At 39.0% G+C, this 26,357-nt stretch overlaps 2 protein-coding genes across 2 annotated transcripts in view; one reads left to right on the top strand and one right to left on the bottom strand.

The window, feature by feature from the left end:
• The window catches only part of NEDD1 (Transducin/WD40 repeat-like superfamily protein), a 280,247-nt gene that overhangs the window by 109,207 nt on the left and 144,683 nt on the right, over positions 1-26,357 (top strand). Inside the window, exons 5-6 of the mRNA XM_089384111.1 lie at positions 13,984-14,049; positions 14,224-14,445. Of these exons, the coding sequence (XP_089240237.1) occupies positions 13,984-14,049; positions 14,224-14,445 (288 nt within the window). The remainder of the gene's footprint in view (positions 1-13,983; positions 14,050-14,223; positions 14,446-26,357) is intronic.
• On the bottom strand, positions 7,042-9,319 carry LOC149218655 (uncharacterized). Its single transcript, XM_089383644.1, has 3 exons — positions 8,065-9,319; positions 7,816-7,957; positions 7,042-7,692 (listed from the first exon to the last, which is right to left on the bottom strand). Exons 1-3 carry the CDS (start codon positions 9,317-9,319, stop codon positions 7,200-7,202), a joined length of 1,890 nt encoding a protein of 629 aa, XP_089239770.1. The 3' UTR covers positions 7,042-7,199.

The raw sequence follows: 26,357 nt of genomic DNA, 5'->3' as shown, positions 1-26,357 counted from the left end.
ACTCCTAATTTATCTTTAAGGTATTTGAGCATATCGTTGACATGCTAGTGATACTGCTTTTGCACAAGTGGAATTTATCACACTCAGTATTCCTCAGAGTGCATCAGCAAACACCTTCATTGAGCATTAGTCAAACTATCATAGTGATGTAGGGAGACTTATGTTATGATTTGGGCATCATGCTGTTCAAGATCTGAGACTGTGACAAGTATATTGTTATGACGCTGTACCGAGACAATGATGTCTTTGTGTAGAGAGGCACTGTATAGAGAGACTGTCTGCCTGAGTTTCTGAAAGTATAGTTTATGCGGAGGGTACACTGCGAGATCACTGCATTTAGTTTGTCAAGAGAGCACTTGTGAGATCATTTAGATCATCCGTTGTGTTTTCTGCCTGCTCAGAGATCCTTATTGTATTACCTATCGAAGAACTGGGATCTAGAGATTGTACATATGCCGAGGTGTATTGCTCCATCCACGATTATAGTGATTGCGTTTTATATGACTCTGTTGAGGACTGTGATCATGAGGAAGCCGAGACTGTGATTGCGTTGTGATCACAGAAATGCTGAGACAGTGTATTCTCCTCCTTCACCTTGTTAGGTCCACACTAAGATATGTCATCCAGTTATAAAGGTCCGCATTGTAGTCATGAGATCATGTAGTATTGCTGAGATTGTCAGAAAAAGATCTTCACTATAATCTTGAAATAGTGTCAAGAGGGAGACTGTGATTTCACAGCGAGATCATATCGCCTAAATTAGCACCCAATTCCTTTCTATGACTTGATCCGAGAAGGTTGAATGTATGCCGAGATGATAATGCCACAAGAGGACTAATCCTTACATTAGGTGTCCTAATATCACTGTATTGACTGCCCTTGATTGAACCATAGCTCTAATACCATGTTGAGAATTTAAGGGCATTTTGTTTATTACAAATTCTCTTACTTGATTACTACTTGTGTACATCTTCTTATATTATCTTGGATCCTTATTATTGTGTGTGTTCAGTACATCAAATAGCAACCAAAACAATAGGACAATGACACAATGTTTTGGATTTTAAGCCAGGGCTAAAACCTCTCCTCTTGAGAGGAAAACCGTTCAATCTCTTCTTATAGATGTTTAGTTGACGAATATCAAGACCCTTTGACACATGATTACCTCCAAGATGTTTGTCACTATCCTCTGCACTGTTTGACCTGCAATCCATAGTTTTCATATCACTGTCCTCCTTCAGTTCTCAGTCACCTTGTTTCTTCACTGTCTAGTCACAGTCCTTGGCTCCTTTCTTTGGCTGCCGCAGATCTTTGCTCTGAAATAAGTTGCTTCATTTATGTTACTGTCATTGAGACAATCCTTCATGCTCCCTTTTTTTTTAAGATAATGATGAGATAGCCCACTACCAAGGGTTATACTGAACGCAGTCACTGTATATATATATATATATATATCTATATATATATACAGTTCTTCAATAGTAATGTTCAGTCTTCCGAGAGTTATCGCTGTATAGACCTCCGAGATAGACTTTCGAGACCTTGATATTACCCTTGATCACTTCACCGAGATACCGCTGTGTATGTGTACAATCTTCGTTGAACATCATGAATGATTCGAAGACTTGTTCGTTGACTCAACGTCACTCCTTATATATATAGATCATCTATGATACATTAGGCTGAGATGAGTGCCTTAAAGGTAGGCCGACATATCATTAAGGAGATCACTGTCTTTTTGTAGAGCCGACTTGCACGAGGATAGTGACACTAGTTCTTGGAGCGTAATCTTTTGACCTTATGACTTTTATTATACTTATGATGAGACTTAAAATCCTAAAGACATCAAGAAGAAGTCTTTGACCTATGGTAAACACATCTTGCTCATGAAACCCATGATGCAAGGAATAATAGTTTTTCTTTTAGATAATATTCTAATTACAAGTCATAATAAAAACCGAACCTAGTTACATTTTCTTCAATAGATAGATCATTCTTCATTTTCTTCTCTCCCTGCGAGCCTTGTCCTTGACTGAGACCTTTTGCTTTCCCTTTCGATGCAAGGGTCACATTTTCTTCCTCCCTCACAGCCTTCGATCCTTTGTTGCTTCTGCCGCTAATGGAGTTCTTTAATAGAGTTTGCTTAATCTCCTCATGTGAGATCTGCTCACATCTAGTGCCACTTAGGTAACTGATTTCATCCTAGAATGCCCTAAACGAAGTTCTCCCATTCCTCGATGGCCAAGGGAAAATGTTAGACCAAGGGCAACAAATGGAGACTTGGTCCACTGTCACCTTAGCTAAGGCTCCCTTCTATTTACAGACTTTCACCGATGGGAGGAGACCCGGTATATTATGGAGTCTTTGATGAGGGATAAATCAATGAATGGATATGAGTGACCCAAATAATCCCTTTCCCAGAAGAGCTTGAAGGATGGAGCTTGCTTTCTTTCTAAGCAAGGTACAATGTATTCTAGGAAAGGAAGGGAGGATTTGAGGGTTAGGTTTATGGGATATGACTTGTGAAAGAGTTTCCTAATCCCTAAAATCCTTGATGAAATTATTATCCCGGATGTTTCTTGAAGAATTGTCTTTTCAAAGGAACGGGACCACATGGGACCAAGTGGACCCAGTCTAGGGTAGGAGGAAAGAGTATGGAAACCAATGATGTTCTTACCCTAGACAAGGTGGGGGAAAGGATCAAAGAAATAATTTTCACTTGAAGGTGTTGAATTGATCCTATGAGGTACTAACCTTGGGGATGCTAAGGCAAAGTTTGATCTCGGAGCTAGTGTTTGGATTTTCTCCCAACTCCACTGTTAGAATGGATTGAAAATTGGAGGAGGTCTTGAGGAGACACCAGCGTAGGAGATCCTAGGAGATCAAACTTTTTGGAGGGATAGTTTGTCGGGAAAATGATGCCCTAGGTGACCCAACTTGGCTAGACCTGGGAAAAGGTGAAAATATGTGATTTTAGGTGACCACCTCTTGGTAGATCAGTGCCTTAGCCTTGGGAGAATGGAGTCTATGATGAATATGAGTGAGGGCCTTTGGTTCTTGGTCAAGGAGGTTTCAAGACTACATCGCTAGCCTTCTAGGTCAATGAGAAGCAATCTCGCAACTTTTATACTTCGATGTGCAAAGGAGATGGCTTATCAAGGTTAATTCGTTGATAGAATTATCCTTAGGAGATTTCGTTCACATTACATGGCCCATACATTGAGAGATGCTATAATAGAGACAAAATCCCACAATTTAAAGCAGTAAATGCATGCAACGATTAGCCCTAAACATAGCAAGAATCCCAGTCCAATGTATATGACAAAGCAAAACAAGAATAACATTAAAATCATGTTGTTACATGGAACAAAATATATCCAACCATCCACAATTGACAAAGGAAAAGCTCCAAGATAAGATAGACCAATATCCACACATCAAAATTCATCCATAAAGCTCCAATTCATCCTCTAGAAAAAGTGTGAAATTCTTAAGAGAGAGAAAAGATCCAATCCAAAGTGATGATGAGATAATGAACTCATCTCATTGTATTTATACACTAATGAGGAGTTCGAATTAGCCTCCCTGGCCTACATAAGCCCCAAAAATAAAATAATGTTCTAATAATCTAATTTTTGGTGACAAGCCCACCAAGCTAGCTCATAAATGAAAGAATAAGCCTCTCAAGAGGTCAAATAATAATCTATGAATGTCTTAGGGCCCTCTAAGAGGCCAAATAATAATCTATGAATGTCTTAGGGCCCTCGAAGAGGCCTAATGAGGTCCATGGGTGCAATAATGAAGAGTAGGACCCTCAAAAGTGATGGACAAGGGGTTGAACCTTTGTTCTCCAAACAATAAACTTGTGGTGCTCCCAATGGGTGTGGGGGCACAACAATAACCTCATGGGTCTCCAAATGAGTCAAAGATGCCTGTAGATCATCTGCAAGGGCTTTGATGTTGATGTAGGGGATGCCACATCGTCTTACAACTCCTGGGTCAGCTGCCAAGTGCGTCATACATCTGTGGGGCCCGCTAGCCAAAAATAAACCAGGTGCATCTTCCTCGTGCAATGGGAATATCTCAAGCATTTTTGACTATCCTCGGGGATCCATGGAGTGATGTCTACTATTGTGGAGGCCCATGGCTCTTAACACACACCCTACATGTGCCAATGTAGCCCTCTGGAGGATTAGGACTTAATATAGGGAGACCAAACACAAGATGGAGACCATCTGCAATCCCGCATAAGATTCAATGCGTGCCTTAACCTTCCAGTACACCAAGTCATTAGAGAAATCGAGTAAATGAGCTTACCAATCATGGACCACAATGGGGACTTCATAATGGCATGCCCTTCCATAATCGCTTCGGGATGTGCCAATGTCTCCTAAACTCCAAATGGGGCTAACCAAGTATCCTATTAGGTGGTTTCTACTTCTATAGGGGATAATATATTCAAGGTACATCCTTTAAAATGTGGTGGCATGTGACAGATAGGTGAATGAAGTAGGGGATGAGAAGGGGAAGCCCTAGGCCACATGTTGGGGTGCAAGGGTAGCTAATAAAAGGGAAGCCCACAATTGGGATTATAATGTATAAGAGGGAGCAACTGTGGTACATGAGGTGCCTCGACCTTGATTTTTCCACCCTTCTTTATATGCCTTTTGCTTTTTATGATTTTCTTTGATTAACTGCTCGAGGTTCAAGGGGTAAGAGCATGATGCATAAGATATAGCAGTGAATACCCCCTTTTAAAGTAGGGCAGTTCATTGGCCACTAGTGGTTGGGACAATCATGGGTTCCTATACGATGAAGGAGGTTCATAGAATCTGTAGGAACTAGGGTGATGGCCATGATGATGGGGTAGAGCTCATCTATTGGCTTTTTCCCACGTGCTAAATATGTTTGTCTCGACCATCTTTTGCATTTTGTGGTACATTTTCGTGTTGAATGTGGTCAAATATGATTTTATCTTTCTTATTAGCTACATCAACCTCTGGGCATCGTTCCAGGCCATGACCCAAGGTGTGGGCAAGGGAAAGGGGCAAGCTATAGAATCTGTAGGAACTAGGGTGATGGCCATGATGATGGGGTAGAGCTTATCTATTGGCTTTTACCCACATGCTAAATATGTTTGTCTCGACCATCTTTTGCATTTTGTGGTACATTTTCGTGTTGAATGTGGTCAAATACGATTTTATCTTTCTTTTTAGCTACATCAACCTCCGGGCATCGTTCTAGTCCATGACCCAAGGTGTGGGCAAGGGAAAGGGGCAAGGGAATGGAGGAATGTGGACCCGGGTGGGAGAAATTATGAATAGGGTAATAATGAGTGGAAAGAGGGTAATATAAGTGGATAAGGGAGCAGGGCCACACAACCAGAATCGGGGTTTCCCATGAAATACCATCCCTAGAGCCAAATGGTCAGTAAAAGAGATCCCACGGGACTAGAATGCAAGGTTAGTATCCAAAAGGGGTCTAGGGGACAAGAACACAAACCTAACCCATTCTTTCTGCCGAATCGCCCCATTAATCCATGCCCAGAAGTGTCAATGATAAGCAAACTACAATACCTAATTACCAAATGACAAGGCATACATTTAGGTTTGGGAGGCCCACCTTCAAACATACAATCATGGCAGATCAGCGAGGGACCACATGGTTGGCTCAGGTGGCGGAGAAATGGCACAATGAGCTAGCTAGTGGTTGCAAGGGGATGCTGGCTGTCGCCTGAGGACCATCTTGGAGGAAAAAATTCTCGTAGGGATATCACCCACAAAATGGTGGGTAACAGGCCAAACACACAAGTTCTGTAACTAGAGGCGGCTCTCCTACGGCTGCAAGCTCATCCCAGATATCTTGAATTCTGGTTAGAAAGGGGTTGATGCCTTCACCTTTCTGCATATGAACATTCACCAACTTTTCCTTCAAGAACATCTTCCATTGCTCAGAAAAATTCTGATATAGTGAGGCAATAATATCCCACATTTCTTTGGCTGTATTCTTGGCCGCAACGTGTGAGACAATATGATCTCAAACTCCATTGAGAATCAACTGCTTTTCCCTGGCCATCTCCTTATTGTAATTAGCTAGCTGGTCTGTATCTATAGGCACAGATACAAGTTGTTCTGCGTACATATTCAAACGATATTCATCTAGCAGAAATGCCATCATGGCCTTCCAGATAAAATAGTTCGACGCGCCCTCTAATCTGTCTTGATCTCACAGTCCTACTAAAGCCATCAATGCAAAAGCTCGACCTAGGAAGAATGTCTCCCTCTTTCACCTTCTAGGTTGCTAGCACTGCGATTCATGCTCCTTCCTGGAGTGAGAAAATCTGCTTGTTGCTATTGCTTGCTGCAACTAGGAAATTTGGATTTTTGAAGCTAGAAACCCTTTGAGAGAAACTCCCTGTGTGTTTGCAATTTCTCTTCCACTCGACGCTGATTCTGCTACTGCAAAACCTTTTTGCACCCAAACAAGGAATCTGCTCTGCGAAAAAAACTGTGCTGCTCACCTCTACCTGCTGGAATCACTTTCCCCTGACAAATCAAACTTTCCTGCAACCTACAACTGGAAAATCGAACCTTGTCCAACAATTCGCACTGCCTGGCTAGGCACTACGCAACCCCTGGAAAAAATTGTGCTACTATTCCCTCTGAACAACGAATTTTTCCCTATGAACAACGAATTTCTCCCTCGTCATCTTTGAGCCTCTTGTCCGTCAAACTATCTCTGATACCATGTGAAAATCTCAACTATTGCAACAATTGGAAATTATTTTTTTAATTGTAAATTTAATTATGCAATTTATTTGTTACGACCAATGTTGTTAAAAGCGCGATCGGAATTAAATCGGCGCCGGGAATAAAGCGGAAAAAATCGGCAAAAGCGGGAAAAAAGCGGAAAAAAGCGGGAAAAAAGCGTTTGGCACAGAAATATTCATTTTTTTTCAAATTTTTTAATATCTAAACCATCTACAACATAAAATAAATACATTGACACATAAATATGATAAAAAAACTAATATATAAGATGTTTAATATCATTTCTAGCGCTAAAATCACACATAACATTGAATCATGTCCTGAATAGTAAGTCCTGAGTCCCAACTCAGCCTCAAAATATCAACAAAAAATATGATAATGTATCTCATCATGTCATAATGTCATATACAATAAAATGAAAGTCTAATCCTATTGATTTCCTCTGCCCCTCTTGCGAGAAAATGGCACAACTTTCTCTTTCCCTCTAGATGTAGAAGCTGGTGCCTGTGCTGGTGGAAATGGCAGTGGAGTCTGACGTGCTCTAGAAGCTGAAGAACTAGTAGTAGCAGCTACAGGAGGCTGAGGTAGACGGAGACCATGTCCTCTACTGGTGGTAGTGGTAGCCCGGGTAGGCGGTGTCACCTCCTCCTCCTGCTCCTCCTCCTCCACCTGCTCCTCCTCCTGCTCCTGCTCCTGCTCCTCCTGCTCCTCCTCCCCCCCCTCCTCCTCCCCCTCATCCTGCACTAACCAATCATCAGTGGGATCCATGAGAGGCCTCTCGGTCTCAACCCTCCATTCAGCAGTGGTGTCAATCCCATCCAATGAGATGGCTTCCGTATCAGGTGTCCTCTCTAGTTGTCTCACCCACAATCGAAGATTGTAGTAGACATAGACCATGTCATTAAGTCTATGGGACTCCAACCTGTACAAAGTTCATGAAATAATAATTAATAATTAATATTATAAAAAAAATATTGTTTCAAACTTTAATGAATTCAAAAATTTATTTGGAAATTTGCAATATTTTAAATGTTTAAGTGTTAACCTATTGCGCTTCTTGTTGTGTATTTTTTCAAATACACTCCAATTGCGCTCACATCCTGAGGAGCTGCATGTTTGGCTGAGGATGCGTACGGCAAGCTTTTGCAAAAGGGGTACTCTGCCACCATACATCTTCCACCATGCGTCTACAACAAAATTACAAATAAAATTTTAAATAAACATAAGAAAAAAATGGAATTTGAAGAGACAATGAAATTTGAAACAAAGTTACAAAGTACAAACTAAAAAATACCTGGCATTTTAATCGTCCTATCAGTGACAGCCATCTCAAAGCCAAATGTGCCACCTGACATCTTATATGTCTCAATTTGTCTAGAGATCTCTATACGTTGTTCTGGAGATCTCACCATCTTCTGGACACAGGTTAATAATCCTTCCACGACCTCAGCATCAAAATCAAACCCACATGCATAAGAAAATGCAGGGTTCAGGAAAAGCCCAGCAGCATGAATGGGACGATGGAGTGTGTTGTTCCATCGCTCATCAATCACTTCCCATAGAAGGAGTTGTTTCTGAAACCCATCATCTCCCTTATCATCATAGTAGGACCGAATGGCTTCTTTGGCCCTGTCCATGGCTTCATACAAATAGCCCATTGCGGGCTTCTCACCATCAACCAACCGAAGAACCTTTACCAAAGGTTCAGTAACGGCGCACACCTCCTGCACTCCCGCCCAGAAGTCTTCCTGGTATGAAACTAGTCTGCATACCGCCTCTCCTTCTGGTTTGCGGCTCATTGACGAAGCACGCCACTCCTCTGAAAGAAACATTCTCTTCAAATCCCACATAGAATTCAAAAGGGATTGAAGAGATATGAAACTCGTCGCAAACCGTGTAATGGCGGGGCGCACCAACTCTTTGTTGTTGGTGAATCTTCTCATCAAGCTAAGCACAGATGTATGATTATATATAAATTTTGTGATGCTTTTTGATGAGTCAACAATATCTTTGACAAAGGGAATTTTCCCTATGTCCTCTAACATCAAATCAATACAATGGGCAGCACAAGGTGTCCAAAATAAAGTAGGATGCCTGTCCATAAGCATTCTACCAGCAGCAACATAATTTGCAGCATTGTCCGTTATGACTTGGACAACATTTTCTGCACCCACCTCCAAAATAAACACATCCAGCAAATCACATAAAGTTCTTGCATCTTTGATTTGATGAGTTGCATCAATAGATTTGATAAACATAGTCCCCTTGGGACAACTAACCAAGAAGTTTATAAGGGTTCTCCCCTTTTGGTCAGTCCAACCATCTGACATAACAGTGCATCCTGTTTGTGCCCATGATGCCCTAAAATCCTCCAATCTTTGGGTGCAGTCACGCTTTTCCTCTTGAAGAATCCGGCCTCTGAAATCATGAAGAGAAGGGATTTTGTACCCCGGGCCAACACTGGCAATAGCATCAACAACAGGTTGGAAAAATGGATTATTCCTTACAATGCTGAAAGGAATATCACTCCAGAGGAGAAATTTTGCCATCAACCTATCAGCTTGTTCTTTTTCAGTACTTTTTAGCATTGAACCGATAGTTGGTTGTGAACCAGGTGTGGTTCGAGGAACAAAAAATGATGATGCAGCGACCGGATTGACTGACGCTGCAGTAGAACCAATGCCACTTGGTCCACTTCCTTCAGCTAACCTTCTTAGTTGCCTTTTGAGTTCTTCTTTGGCCTCTCTAGTTTGCTCTAATTCTCCCAATGCTCTCATGGCTCTTTGGATAAGTTCAGGATTTGTATTTATACAGGGCCCCACATCACGTCCAGGGATTTGTGCAAGGTGGTACTTCAACCTGTACACCCCCCCGCTTATCTCCTTTCCACACAACTTGCAATTCAAGTTTTGTCTATCATTCGGAGCTTTAGGTTCACCATATTTCCAGAAAGGATCCAATTTCCTTGGCATGTTTGTTTTTGAATTTTGAATTTGCAAACCTATGGAAAAATAAGGATTAGGAAATAGGAATTTAGGATTACATAATACAAATTACAATTTAGCATTTACAAAATTACAAGTTAATTATTTCCAAAATCCCAATTTCCAAACCCAAGTTACCCAACCAAATGCCAAAAAACAATGAAAATTCAAAAAACATAAACAATGTTTAAAAAAAATGAAAAAAAAAAAAAAAAATTGGTTCTCATAGTCATAACAAATTACCCATCCCAAATCAATGAAAAATTACAAAAAATTCTTTAAAAACAATGAAAAATAAAGTTTTTAAAGAAGCAAAACAAAAAAAAATTAATCTACATACCGTTTTTATGGACAAATTGGTGATCTTGTCTTGGATTTCTCCTAAAAACACTTGGATTCGCTCCCAAAGTCGACCCAAACCCTTCAGCTCTTCTCCTCCTCCTCCGCGCGGCGACAGTCAGAAATGACTTAAAAAATTTCCTTTTTTCTTATTAAAAGCCCGCTGCTCGCGCCCTCGGCGATTTTTTCGGAAAAAAGCGTTAAAAAAAAAATCCGGTGATTTTTTGGGATAAAACGCGCGTTTTATGCGGTCTTCCGAAAAAAGCGCGATAACAACACTGGTTACGACAAACAACTAATAAAATCACAACTTCAATTTTCACCATAAAATGCTGAGGAAAATTAAAATGTTGGAAATTGAGAAATATGGTTGCACACACACATAAAGGTGACATAATTATCTTTGGACAATTGTACCCGGAAAAGCCCAATGCAGGAAAACGGGCGCAACTGAGGGTTTTATTATTATGCAACAGTGAGAAATTTTGAGTACAATTGGATTCCCTAACTGGTAATCCTCTACAAGATAAATTTTTCCCAAAAATTAGTGAGACAAATTTTGTCTCACCCGGAACTGATCCAGCTCCACAATTGGCATAAATAGCCCACACGAAAATCCCTTATGTCACCGCTGCGCAACTGATCAAGCCATTTGCCCAACTCTGCCTCTAAGAATGACTTACTGGCCCTTTTGGAAATTCTCCCACCCTCCAACAACTGAATCGACCCTCTGTCTGGCCAAATCGAACTTTGCCTCTGAAGCTTTTGCGCAGGCTCGATGCAACCCCACTATGGAAACTCTTCCCTCCTATAGTTGACTCTCCGGAACTGGAAAACTTCGTCTGGACTCACTGACTCTGCCCCTCACTATCATCGTGTCCGCTATCTTGCTCGAATTCTTCCGGCTGAATGGTGCTCTTTGTAAAATCAAACTTCCAAGGAAACTCGCTCAACTAGTGTGTTCTCCATCAACCTCCTCTTATAATCTCCAGTTGAGACTTCAACGGTCAAGATTAAATCTTAATCGATGGTTGAGATCATCTCTAAGTTGATCCATATGAGTTTGTAGATAATTTTCTCTATTAATTAACCCGTTTTCCTAAGTTAGACGTAAGAAAAATTTGAATGATGTTGAATTAGTTCAATTGAGCTATCTCTAGGTGGAGTTTCCAGAAACGATTTCTGGGATTTGGAGATCTTGTGTGTTTCAGCCTCTCCACCAAGTTTGAGATTAGAACACCATCCGATGCTATATATATATATCTATATATATATATAGATATATTATTGCTAGCCCCAGCCCTCTGTCCCCTGAAAAATTTAGGGGTGTGCTTTAGCCTTGTAGGGGACATGTCCCCTTGTCTTTGCTGTTCCGCGGTCCCAACAACTAGTGCAACATCAGTGTTTTGGAAACAGCCTATGGAACAAAAGTTCTATGTTATCTAATCCAATTTTGCTTCTCAACAAAGTTTAATCCTATGTATAGCTTTTGATGATTCTATTGTCCTCAACTTCTTCCATAGGTCTAGTATCAGTTTTATCTGACTACTCTTGGACTAATGACATATGTAAATTTAATCTGTTGGATGATAAATACTGGTCCTATATATATTCTTTCGTTAACAAAGAAAATTATTTCATTTATCCAATGCTATAAAGAAACACATTTCCTAAATTATATGATTGAACTTCTGATGTACGTTGAGTGAGAATTTATTTTCAGACATGCATTATTTTTGAGGTAGCCAAGGTAAAGAATCCTTAACATTAACATGCAATGCGTGCTTTAAGAGCCAGCCAATGCTCATTGTTGTCAGTCATCAAACACCAAATCAGTGTTGCGGGGGAGCCCCCCCCGATCTCGCTCCCAATTTGCGCTCTGGGCGGGAGAGGGTCGGGAGCGCGCTCCCGAAATTGCTCCCTAAAATGTTTTTCGCTCCTTGCCTTTTTGGGAGCGTTTTGCCTTTTTTGCAATTTTTTTTCGTAGTAATGTTCAAAATGCAATTTTTTTTTGAAAGAAACAAATAATTTTTGAGCGGGATGATCAAGTCTAGGCCCTAGTATTGATATGCTATTCATGGTAATGTTAAATTCTTAAAGTAAAAGGATGAAAATCATCCTTTTACTTAAATTTTTAACATTACCATGAAATGACTCAGGATGTTTGAGAGTGGTTCCGGCCTCATTGGATTTCATATGGAGAAAGTAGAATTTTAGATTTCATTCAAAATCCAGCAGACTTATCAGTTTTTCAGGATTTCAGGATTGGGGGATTGCAATGTTTCCATTGAATTTTGTTATGTATTAGGGTATGGAACTCGTATTTAATCAAGAGCATGAATCCCTCTATGTAACTTGATGTTAGTGACATTGGTTGTCGAACTCCTCTATCATGACCCTCCTAAAAATGTATGCATCACTCAAACAAAATCTTGACTTGACATGCTATGCTTTTTCTATCTTATGTTAATTCTTAGAGGGTGATATTAATGACAAAGATCCCTGTACAGATACAGAGGTAATGACAAAGATATCTCTGGATATTAATGCTTAGAGGGTGATATCAATGACAAAGATCCTGATTTTCCAACAAGACTAAAAAATCAGACATTTCTCGTGGTGGCAAGAGGCCCAAGCATAAGAAATAGATAATAGATTTACTTCTCTTTTCTAGTTTCTAGTAGCTTTTATAACTATTGACTCTTTCATATTTATTATGATATGTTTCTAAACAATATATGACAATTTAAGTATGAAGTTGGCAATTATAACTCATTAGTAATGAATTATGAATATGATGCTTCATGAAAGTTGAAAGTTGTTTCATTTCATTTCATTTTTAACATTTTATTTCATGTTAGATATTATTTGTTGTAATGGTTACACTTAGCTTACAAGTACAACTTTGGTGATCAATGATGATAAATGTTATATATTGAATTTTGAAAGCTTGAAACTTTAAGATTGGTAAATCATGAGACTCAATATGTTGTATGTTACTATGTTACTAACTTGTGGACGTGGTTGATGAAGATTATAACTTCTAGATGATTGTTGTTATATGGTTCAATCTATGTTTTTTATATCTAATTCATTATTCTACATGTTTTTGTTGACATATGTATTAAAATATAAAAAATATAAAATATATATATTATATAAAAAATGCTCCGGGATTCGCTCCCAAACAGGGAGCTTCTGAAAATGTCGCTCCCGCTCTCGTTTTCGCTCTCGCTCCCGTTTTCGCTCCCGCTCCCCGCTTTCGCTCCTGCTCCCAAGTAACACTGCACCAAATTAAGATTAAAATGTGAAGGAAGGAAACTGGCAGAATGACTTTGCATGGGCTGTGGTGCTGTCTAAGTGATGCAATCTTAGATATTCTGTTTCTCCTAGCTTTCCCTTCTGATCCGTTCTTCAGATCCTGTCTGTCACTACATAGGCAATTGAAGATCGCTCTAGGAGAACGCAAAGATTTTTAAAACTGAATGCAAGAGCTGTGGATCTCCCTAGTTGTGATTGGTAACAATAATAGATGCATATTTATCCAACTGTGTCACGACATTTTATCTCTTGCATAAGGATTGATTACTTCTAAAGATCCTATGTTGTGAAGTACTTGCATTTGTTACTAATTCTGTCCTGAAATATAACCTATATCTGACATGTATTTTTCTGCCACCTTTTAGTCCTGTATGTGTTCAAGTATATCCATGACTTCAGTGAATGTTGAATATGAAGAGGGAGATAATTGTGGTCAGATTTACCTTGTACAAAGGTTAACATGTTTGGGAGGTTCCTTTGTTTTAACTCATGGAAGACCATTTAAGTTTTAATTTGTTTTATATTTTGTTTTGACATGTTTGACTTTGCTTCATATTTTGGTTTTACAGGTTTCTTGGCTGAAACAACATTCAGCACCCACCACTGGTGTTTGTTTTTCACCTTCAAATGACAAGGTTCATGCTTATTCATATTGAGCCATTCTTATCAATTGTCTTTAGTGATGTAAGGGGGTAAAAGATATATGAAAAGCTCCAAAATCCAGAATGTAAAATTATCAAGTTCGCTTTTTCATTTTAGTTGTATTCATAACAAAAAGTTACGCTCCTTGAGTTTTTTAAAATATGCAGATGGTTGTCAGTGTGGGATTGGACAAGAAGCTGTACACGTTTGATCCAGGAATGAAAAAGCCAGCGTATTGCACTCCATGTGAAGCACCCTTTTCCTCACTGGCTTTCAAGGATGATGGTTTGATTCTAGCAGCGGGGACTAATACTGGTCGGGTTGTATTTTATGATGTCCGTGGGAAACCACAACCTTTCACAATTCTTCGTGCTTACAATAACTCAGAGGTAGGGTCATCTTTAACAATATTAGATCTAAGGTCTTTAAAATGAGTTAATTTGATTTGTTTCTTGAAATGCCCACACTTATTTCTTGCACCTTAATGCATTTACCAAGTTGGTGTCATTTCTGGAACTCAATTAACCAGCAAAGCTGTGCTGTCAAAATTAATATTCCTGGATATATGTGCACACACACAAACCCAACTCAAGATTAGCATGGTACAATAGCCCAGATAATTTTTTGCAAATATTTGTTATAAAAGGAAAATGGGGATATTTTCTATCATGGATATGGTAGTTGATAGATGGTGTTTTTGTGAAGGGCACCTGCCCCCCTCGATTTTTGTCAACTAGAGGAGCAATTTGAGTTTATTCAATAATGATAAATCCTTTCTAAACAATAAGGCTAAGTTGCACTGAAACGGATATGGGAACAGGGTTTGAAACGGATATGGTGAATTTTCAAAAAATCTGGATATGATATGGCAAGGAAACGGCATATATATATGTATGACAAAATAAAAAATTCATATTACCATTCAACTTTTAGAATCTAGATTCTATATTTAAAAATACATAATCATCAGGGGTCTTGAGAGAAAGTTCATGGGAAAATATTTAGTAATGCTTATGAGGTGCACAATCTCAAAACTTCACTATTGATTGTGTCATTAGTTTTAGCTAGCACTATGTTTGAAGGTGTTATGAGGATTGTAAGCCCGGCCATGAGTTTGTCTGATTCAGTAGTTATGGGCATGAGGTCAGTTCACTTGGCAGCCGCAAAAGGTCATTCTTCAGTTAGCAGATTGGTAAGCTTTCCTAATATGGACAGGGTTGGGACCTGGGTATATGGACAATCCATCAGCCATTATGAGTTTACCATCTCCATTTAGTTCACCATCTCCTGTATGGAGTATGTCAACTCCTATTCATGAAGAAGTTCAACTAACCAATGTTGCAAGGAACCTTTACCTGGATTCTCCTAAAATCACTCCATCAAGGCATATTTCTCTAACCCCACAGCCTGGAAAATGTGTAATGGGAAGCACAGCTTATTGGACTTCTTGCAATCTATCATTACGCTGGGTAACTCCTCAAGCAAAATGTGAGTCTAAATTGTCATTTTCTCCCTTTGTTGTGCCTGAACCTATTCGTGAGACCCTTAATGATGGGAGTTCAGTAGCACATTTTGTTCCTTATAAAATGAACTGACCTCTGGCTTCTTCTAAGTTCTGTTTCTTCTACTATGATTGGAACTACTATTTCTTGGGTTGGCACTAATGATAAGATGGATGCGCAAAAAGGTAGCATGGGAATTGAAGGACAGTTGAGCATTGAGCAGAGACACAAAAAGAAGAGGAAGAGCCATATATTCCAAGGGATTGTTGAAACTATCAGGTTGGCTGCTGCAAGGTTGACAATGCATATCTCTGGTGGTTCTATACCTTTGCCTACGTCTCAGGTGGTAGTGTCTCAGAGGTCATTGGTTGTTATCTGGGATAGTCGTGACACTGAAATTTCAAATTCTTTCTTGAGAATGCAGGAGTCTTGGGACGGCCTCCTCCCAGTAGCGACGTCTTCTCAAGGCTTTTCCGTGTGGATCCGTTTCTGGAAATCCGGATAAGGATTACGATTTCTGGAACCGGATCCGAAACCCTTAAAGTGCCCAAAATGTTTCAGAAATAGGATCCCGTGTTTCCAAAAATACTGAAATGAATCGGAAATGTTTTAGTGCCGTTTCATACCCGTTTGCTCTACCAACACGAGGATACAGTAGATCAAACTTTGGCAAGTGTTAGACTATGAAAACATATATTAATCAGCTGTGGTATTCTCAAAGATATTGCATCTTTTCTCTTGTGTTACTATATACATCTAACGTAGGTCATCTTACATGGGGATTCCAGTGTCGGACACATACACATAAACCCCCAAAATAGGATACAGGTGATGCATGTGTCATAAATATATCCATTTATCTATCTATACATCTATATAACTATTAAAAACACAGAAATAGAATACAGACAAATCTATAATTTTTTTGAATATTTAGAAAATAAAACTCAAACATACTCGGGGACACATTTTTTGACATGGCAGCACACATTTTTAAAATTTTTGAACATTTTTGGGTGTCCTGAATCCATATTGTTAGGCACTAAGGGACACATGTCTTGCACGGGACATTTCTCCCAGACATGTTGGACACTAAGGAAGGGTGTCTCTGGAGAATCCAGGTGCCTGACACAGGGTTTGACAGCACACGGGGGGAGGGAATGACTCCTGTTCATAGCATCTAGCAAAATAGTGTTTCGATCTATATTGAGAGGAAATATGCTAGCAGAGTCTGCAATTTGCTAATTGATCCAGTTGCCCCATGGGATTTATATATTGGAGGAAACTTGTAGGAAAACATTCAATGAGCAACTTTGAATTTAAATTGATTGAGCTTTCTAAAGATAAACTCTGTAATTTTTTTTGAAACATCTGTTGGCATTATGACACAAGCTTGGCACTATGGCACAGTGATTGTCCTTGATGGCAACTCACTCGGCAAATCACTCAGATGACAGTTCAGGCTCACAAGCTTTTAGAATAAAGGAAAAAGAGGTATATGCAGGTTCTCGTTGACGAAGCCGCGTATACACGCGAGTTCATAGACCAAAAGGCGCGTATGCGTATACACACACTTTCATGCATAGAAAAATGCGTATAGTTTGGCAAACTTGGTTTTGGTTTGTGGTATTTGGTCCGAAGTATTGACTCCAGGTATTGGGTCCAAGGTATTGATTCTATATGGTTTTGGACTATGGTATTAAGGCCTAAGACTATAAAAGGAGAAGGAGATCATTAGGCAAAGACACTCAAGGATCGAATATCTTATGAAGAACAAGATCTAGAATACTGGTCTTTGGGTAATGGTGCATAGTTGGATCTGAATCAAGGAGGAACCTTAGTGCTAGAAGAAGGATAAGTTCTATTGATGGGTCAAGATCTCAAGGCTTGAAGAGAAGTATCTTTGTGTGATTTTGATCTGTTATATTTGGCGCATGACTTGATCTATAAATCTGATGATCTGGGTATAACTGATGTCTGAATATTTGAAAAGAGTAAATTATCTTTTATAGATCTGTACGCAGGTTCCGCATAGAAAAGGCGTGTATACACGCTGGTTCGGTATTTCAAAACTGCGTATACGCAGGTTTGCCTTAATATAACAGCGTATGCACGCAGGTTATACATATTGAAGTAGCGTACGTCTCATAAAATATGTTTTAGCTACTTTTGTTTATTGCTGCTGTGTTCTGTGTTCAGGATTGGTTTCTGGTTACTGTTACTGTATTCTTGTTACAATATTCAAAGAAGTGATTGTTTGATTTAGTTTTGGTTGGTGCAAAGGAGATTGGTTGATGCAGATATATTTGATGTTTGATTGATGCTATTGATGGATCCAGTCTGAAAATTTATGAAACGTGGTCCCAGGAAGAAAAGAGAAGGTTGTAGCCTTTTGTAGGTCAGCACCTACGTACTAGTACATCAGCTAGTACAAGAGCTAAGAGGGTTGTAGCTCCCTTCCAGGAGAAGCTGAAGAATGAGAGAAGGTGGTAGCCTTCTGCAGGTAGAAGCGTGCGTACTGGTATAAGATTGCACCGATACAGAAATATTGTAAAAAAAAGTTTCTTATTAAAGGAAGATAGAGACGAATTGCAGCAGGTGGTTTTCACCCACATTGGGTTTCCACCTTATATTTTGTGTTCATGTGTGTGTTTTCCTGTACTGTTTACTGCACTTGATTACTGTTTTATGGTTTTGATACACATATTAAGATCAACTAACTAAACTAGAAGTCTGCAAGATATACGTGTTTTTCTCTAAACACAGTTGCGTATATACGCAGGTTTAATTAACAGAAGTAGCGTATTTCAATTTGTTTATGGAAATGAAAAATTGTTAAATTGATAATACTGATTCACCCCCCCCCCCAAGTATTATTTTCAACAATTGGTATTAGAGCAGGTCCTTCAGCAGAAGCTTGATCGCTTGAAGGAAGATCTATCATCATGAGCAACTACGAAAAAGAGGCATCCATCAGGCCACCAATCTTTGATGGGAGCAACTTCGTCTATTTGAAGGTAAGAACCACAACCTATCTTCAATCTCGTGGTGCAGAAGTTTGGGATATTGTGGAAGGAGGATACACTTTCCCATCAACAACTCCTACAGATACAGTTGGTAAAAAGCAATATGAAACAAATGCAAAGGCAGTCAATACTATATTGGGGAGTCTATCTCAATCAGAATTCGTCAAGGTTATGCAGCGCAAAACCGCCAAAGAAATATGGGACAAGATCATTCTAAGCTATGAAGGAGACGATCAGGTAAAACGTGCAAAACTACAATCTCTCAGAATTCAATATGAAACTCTCAGAATGCACAATGATGAAAGTGTGGCTAATTATTTCTTACGTATAGATGAGATTGTTAATTGCATGAAAAACTTGGGTGAAGAGATAGAAGAAGTTACTTTAGTCGAAAAGGTTTTAAGATCTTTGTCTTCTAAGTTTGAATCAAAAGTTTCTGCCATAGAAGAAAAGCAGAATCTTCAGAGTATTACCATGTCACAGCTGCACGAAATCCTAACTGCTTTCGAAATGAGAATACAGTGAGTCAGGACATACGTCAGAAGGAGAGGAAGAATCAAACTTTGTTAAAAACCTTCAACGGGGTTTTGGAAGATTCAAAGGTAAGCTACCTTTCCAATGCTTTGCTTGTGGAAGAGTCGGTCACTATGCAGCCAAATGTCCTCATAAAGATAAGTTTGATAAAGGTAAGGAACCAGTTAAATGGAACAGAAAACAGAATGTAATTAAGAAGAACTATTATACACATGAAGACAACGATGGACTTTCAAATAGTGATGAAGATGAACATGGAAATGATTATAGACTTTTGATGGCTTTTGAAGATGATGATTTCTTGGATGTTATAGATGAAGATGATCTCTATGAAGATATTTCTAAACTTCAAATTTGTTTAGAAGAAAAGAGTATGATTATAGATACTTTGACATTCCAACTTGCTGAAAGGGAACAACACATTGAAAAGTTAGAACGTGAAATTATGGGACTTAGAAAAGATATTGAGAAAACAAAAGCTCTTAATCTTAGATTTGCTAAAGGATCTAAAAATTTAGATGAGATTGTCAAAGTGCATCATTCTCCTCTAATCAAGACAGGTCTTGGATATACTGAAAAAGTATCTCAAGCACAGAAGCCATCCACCTCCGAAAGTTATCTTGATGCAGCAAGGAGAAGTGAACAGGTTGACAATAGTCAGCAAAGGCGTAAAGCGGATCACCAGGTAAATCGGGGTCAATCTACTTCAAGGATGAACAGAAACTACAACCAACTGCAGGTAAATCATTCTCAATTTGCCTCAAGAATGAATGTCAATGAAAACTACAATCACCTGGTCGGTATATTTGATCATCGTAGGAATTTTTTTAATGGCCAATGTTTCTCTTGTCATAACTTTGGACACAAAGCTGCTCAATGTGTTGCCTACAAGACCATCATGACTAGAGAAGCACGAAATCAAAGGAGTGTGACTGGGATCATGAAGAGGACCTACAATAACTTTTCTGCTCTTGAAAATGAAATAGAATGCTCTATTTGTAACAACTTCGGTCATGAAGATTCTGAATGCAGGAGTAAGTTTCGGCAAACATCTCAAAAGGAGCAAGCTTCATTGGGTCCCAAAACATGGAGAAAGAAAGAACCGCAACCAGAAAGATGTGGTATAGCCTTATATGCGGAAGGACAGGAAAATCAGTGGTACATCGACAGTGGATGCTCGAAACATATTACAGGTGATAAAGAAAAACTTCAGCCATATAGTGCCTTAGAAAAGGAAAGGAAGGTTTCATTTGGAAATGACACCCCTGCTCTCATAAAAGGTAAACGCTCTGTTCTTTTGAAAGAAAAGGTCAAAGCTGGAAATTTATGTATGTTGATGGCTTAAAGCATAATCTATTGAGTGTTAAGCAAATGTGTGATCAAGGAAATGAGGTAGTATTTCGATCAAATGGATGTATTGTTCGTGAGCTTGATACAAGAGAAATAGTGATCAAAGGCATAAGAACTCCAAATAATTTATACATACTTAAGGGAGGACAACAACAATGTTATCTAAGCGAAAATGATGAACACTGGCTATGGCACAGAAGATTGGGGCATCTAAGCTTCCCTCAGATAAGGAAAGCATGCAAATATCAGGCTGTTCGCGATCTTCCTGACATCAGAATTCCAGACAATACAGTATGCAAATCATGTTAGTTTGGTAAGCAAACTAGAACACATTTCCCTGAGAAGGAAGGATCAGCGAGTAAGCCACTTGAACTTGTCCATACTGATTTGTGTGGTCCATCAAGGAAAAAGTCACCTCGTGGAGAAGAATACTTTATATTGTTCATTGACGACTTTTCTAAGATGTGTTGGATAGGACTTTTGAAGCATAAAGACAAATATTTCGAAAAATTCAAAGCTTTCAAAGCCTTGGTTGAAAATAAATCAGATCGCAGAATCAAATGCCTTAGGTTTGATCGAGGAGGGGAATTTACCTCGGATGAATTTTTTGACTTTTGTGAAGAACATGGAATAAGAAGGGAATTCTCTACTGCAAGGACTCCTCAGCAAAATGGAGTGGTGGAAAGGATGAACAGAATTGTTCAACAAATGGTTTGTGCTATGCTTGATGAGTCTGGAACTCCTGCAACCTTCTGGGGTGAAGCTACATTTGCTATCGTTACTATTCTCAACAAAACAAATGTCCGGGTAAACAACACTCAAACTCCTCATGAACTTTGGTATGGTAAGACTCCTATGGTAAAATACTTCAAAGTTTTTGGAAGCAAATGTTACATCAAAAGGACTGATGAAAAGCTTGGCAAGTTTGAACCTAGAGCAGATGGAGGCATTCTCCTTGGTTACTCTTCTCGAAGTAAAGGATATAAGTGTTACAATAAAAGACTTGGAATTTTTTTTGAAAGTATTGATGTGGTGGTTGATGAAGCAGGTGGCAATCCAAAGCAGATAATAACTGAAGATCTTGAAGATGAAGGGGACTATCCTTCAACTTCAAATCAGACTAATGATGAAGAAGAAACCTATGAGGCACTAGAAGAACAGATAAGGGTAGAAGAAAAGACTCCATCCAGGTACGTCTAGAAGAATCATCCAGAGACTCAAATTTTGGGGTAGAAAGAGGCAGGTGTTCAAACAAGAAGAACTATTACAGAAGCTTCAAGTTATCTAGCATTGCTCTCCTCCGTCGAACCACGAAATGTAAGTGAAGCATGCAAAGATGAATGCTGGATCAAGGCCATGAATGAAGAACTTGAGCAGATTGAAAAGAATAACACCTGGGAATTGGTTCCTAGACCTAATGATAAGAATGTCATAGGGACCAAATGGATATTCAAAAACAAGCTGAATGAAAATGGAGATGTTATTAGAAACAAGGCCAGAGTTGTTTGTAAAGGGTATGCACAACAAGAAGGTGTAAACTTTGAAGAAACTTTTGCACTAGTTGCTAGACTTGAAGCCATAAGAATGTTCCTTGCTCTTTATAGCTTTCAAAAGTTAAAAGTATATCAAATGGATGTGAAATTTGCCTTTCTGAATGGAGACTTAGAAGAAGAAGTGTATATTGAGAAACCAGATGGATTCATCCTTGGGAATGATCCAAAACTTGTATGCAGACTCAAAAAGGCTCTTTATGGCCTTAAACGGCCTCCAAGGGCTTGGTATTATCGTTTGGACAAATACCTCCATCAACAATGTTTTTCAAAAGGATCAATAGATAACAATCTATATATAAAAATTGACAATGATAAATTGCTAATACTTGTTGTGTATGTTGATGATAGCATCTTTGGTAGCAATGAAGAAACCATGAGACAAAAATTTTCTTTGGTAATACAGAAAGAATTTGAAATGTCCCTACTTGGTGAGCTCACATATTTTCTTGGTTTACAAGTCCAACAAAACAAAGACGGTATCTTTCTATCACAAACCAAGTACCTCAAGCAGATCTTGAAGAAATATGGCATGGAGGATTCCAAACCAGGATGTACCCATATGGTAACAGGATGCAGCTTCAGCGCAAATGATGAATCAACAGCAGTACATCAACCAACTTATAGATCCATGAATGGTAGTCTGCTCTATTTGACAGGTACCCGACCAGACATCATGCATGCAGTGGGAATCGTTGGAAGATTTCAGGCAAATCCAAAGGAAGCACACCTTCAAGCAGTTAAAAGAATTTTCAAATATCTTCAAGGAACTCAAAACTATGGCTTATGGTATCCTAGAGATACAGATCTCACACTTCATGCATATACAGATGCAGATTGGGCAGGAAGCGTGGATGACAGAAAAAGCACTAGTGGTGGTGCATTCTTTATGGGTTCCAGATTAGTGTCTTGGTTTAGCAAGAAACAAAGTTCAATTGCATTATCTACAGCTGAAGCAGAATATGTGGCTGCTGCATCTTGTTGCACACAACTTCTTTGGATGATGCAAACAGTGCAAGACATCCAAATCACTTGTACTCCACCCATCTCCATTCTATGCGATAATACAAGTGCAATCGGCATTTCAAAGAATCCTGTGATGCATTCCAAGACCAAGCACATACTTATCAAATATCATTTTCTTCGGGAACAAGTGCTTGAACAAAAAGTCAAATTGGAGTATGTTCCCTCCAAGGAACAGGTTGCTGATATATTCACCAAACCACTGCCAAGAGAGACATTTGAATACCTCAGACAGAAGTTGGGAGTAGTTGATGTATCATATTGCTGTTGACACTTATCTGTTCAGAGAACAGTGGTTGTACGCGAGTTTCATGAAGAGGATCCGCGTACATACGCCAGTTTCTGTGGATACAAACGTGTATATGTTGGTTTGAAGAATATCAGTGGGCTAGACTCAGGATGAAAAGAGTCTGATGTGGGTCTGATCATCTGGCACAGGTTCAGGGGGAGCATATACTTCTAATAGTGCATTGTTGGCATTATCTTAAGAAGATCTTGGTACAACTTCATAGTTGTTTTTGATTCAGGCGGAACATGTACAGAGGGAGATCATGGTTGATGGGTCGGATGGTGATTGACAGATGTTGCAGATGATAGTTGCTGATAACTATCATAGTCTTGTCCTAGATATTTGGTCTCTATATCATGTATTTCTTTTATTATCAAGTTCATGCAACGACCTATCGTGTTTCCCCACTATGCCTGGGATGGATGATGTAATACTCTTGTTTATCATTTTTTTTGGTATATCCCCACTTGGTTGGGTGAATGAATCAAGTATGGTATATCCTCATTTAGTTGGGGGATGGATGTATGTATGAGTCGGTGGTGATAGGAAGGTCATTTATGATGTATAGAGTCATGTTCTTCTTGTAGAACATTTTTTTGCAGACCTTGCTTACAGTCAGGGGAAGCATGAACAACACACTTCAGCAGAGCAGAGATTTCAGCATGTACGTAGGGGGATCATAATCCTTTGCCTCTGATGACAAAGGGGGAGAGTGACTTGGGGTTGCCATCAAGTCCAAAGGGGGAGATTGTTGGCATTATGACACAGGCTTGGCACTATGGCACAAGTATTGTCCTTGATGGCAACTCACTCGGCAAATCACTCATATGATAGTTCAGGTTCACAAGCTCTCAGAATAAAGGAAAATGAGGTATACGCAGGTTCCCGTTGACGAAGCCGCGTATACACGCAAGTTCACAGACCAAAAGGCGCATATGCATATACACACACTTTCATGCACAGGAAAGCGCGTACAGTTTGGAAAACTTGGTTTTGTTCCATGGTATTTGGTCCATGGTATTTTGGTGTTGGTCCATGGTATTTGGTCTGAAGTATTGACCCCAGGTATTGGGTCCAAGGTATTGATTCTATATGGTTTTGGACCATGGAATTGAGTAAGGCCTAAGACTATAAAAGGGTAAGGAGATCATTAGGCAAAGGCACTCAAGGATCGAATATCTTATGAAGAACAAGATCTAGAATACTGGTCTTTGGGTAATGGTGCATAGCTGGATCTGAATCAAGGAGGAACCTGAGCGCTAGAAGAAGGATAAGTTCTATTGATGGGTCAAGATCTCAAGGCTTGAAGAGAAGTATCTTTGTGTGATTTTGATTTGTTATATTTGGCGCATGACTTGATCTATAAATCTGATGATCTGGGTATAACTGATGTCTGAATATTTGAAAAGGGTAAATTATCTTTTATAGATCTGTACGCAGGTTCCGCATAGAAAAGACGCGTATACACGTTGGTTCAGTATTTCAAAACTGCGTATATGCAGGTTTGCCTTAATATAACAGCGTATGCACGCAAGTTATACATATTGAAGTAGCGTACGTCTCATAAAATATGTTTTAGCTACTTCTGTTTATTGCTGCAGTGTTCTGGGTTCAGGATTGGTTTCTGGTTACAATATTCTGAGAAGTGATTGTTTGATTTAGTTTTGGTTGGTGCAAAGGAGATTGGTTGATGCAGATATATTTGATGTTTGATTGATGCTATTGATGGATCCAGTCTGAAAATTTATGAAACGTGGTCCCTGGAAGAAAAGAGAAGATTGTAGCCTTTGTTAGGTCAACACCTACGTACTAGTACATCAGCTAGTACAAGAGCTAAGGGGGTTGTAGCTCCCTTCCAGGAGAAGCTGGAGAACGAGAGAAGCTGGTAGCCTTTTGCAGGTAGAAGCGTGCGTACTAGTATAAGATTGCACCAATACAGAAATACTGTAAAAAGAAGTTTCTTATTAAAGGAAGATAGAGACGAATTGCAGCAGGTGGTTTTCACCCACATTGGGTTTCCACCTTATATTTTGTGTTCATGTGTGTGATTGCTTGTACTGTTTACTGCACTTGATTACTGTTTTATGGTTCTGATACACATATTAAGATCAACTAACTAAACTAGAATTCTGCAAGATATACGTGTTTTTCTCTAAACACAGTTGCGTATATACGCAGGTTTAATTAACAGAAGTAGCGTATTTCAATTTGTTTATGGAAATGAAAAATTGTTAAATTGATAACAATGATTCACCCCCCCTCTCAGTGTTATTTTCAACAACATCCTAGGCTTTGTTAGAATGTGAATGTATTAATGATTGCCTAGTGGTCTTTTGACCAAAGTTATGATTCAATAACTCACAATATTTTAAAAAGGTTTTATTCCACATGTATGATGGGAACTATTCTCCTTTTACCCACTCATATATAATTGAGGTAAAAGAGACTCTATTGAGTGTGCATGAGAGCAAATGTGTGGGGTACAACCTTTTATGATTGCAGAGCTTGCCTAGAGAATAAGAGAACAACTTTTGTGGATGTTTCCCCAGACTGGGGTTTTACCACATAATTCCTTGTCTCTCCCTTCTTTTGTCTTGCATTGTTTATTTATTGTTTTTCTGATGCTATCATAGGAGATTAGATCGTGTAGATATTCATCATATGTTAGTGCATATTTATCAAATCTAACATGGTATCAACGCAGGTTATCGAGCTCTATTTCCTTGAATAAGTTCATTATTGAACTTTTTTGCATCAGACTTCAGTAGGTTTGTGCATTTGGGCTCCCTTCTCTTATATATTTGCATTCATATCTGGACAACTATTAGGGTTTCATTGGATTTGAGCAAATCTCATTATTTCAAGACATTTTTTTCACAATTCTGACCTTGCCATTGGCTCTAGAACAGGGAAATTAGTCAAGATTTGTTATTCACTCATTGAATTTGTCTTGTATTTTTCCAAAATCTAATTAATTTTCCTAGCCTACCATAGCCTAGGTAAATTTAATTCTTATTTTTTATCCTA

Source organism: Pinus tabuliformis, chromosome Q (assembly GCF_031772625.1).
Source record: "Pinus tabuliformis cultivar Carrire ecotype Pingquan chromosome Q, CPIR1, whole genome shotgun sequence".
NCBI lineage: Eukaryota > Viridiplantae > Streptophyta > Pinopsida > Pinales > Pinaceae > Pinus > Pinus tabuliformis.
The sequence above is the reverse complement of the archived record's forward strand: the minus strand, read 5'-3'. Positions and strand labels throughout refer to the sequence as shown.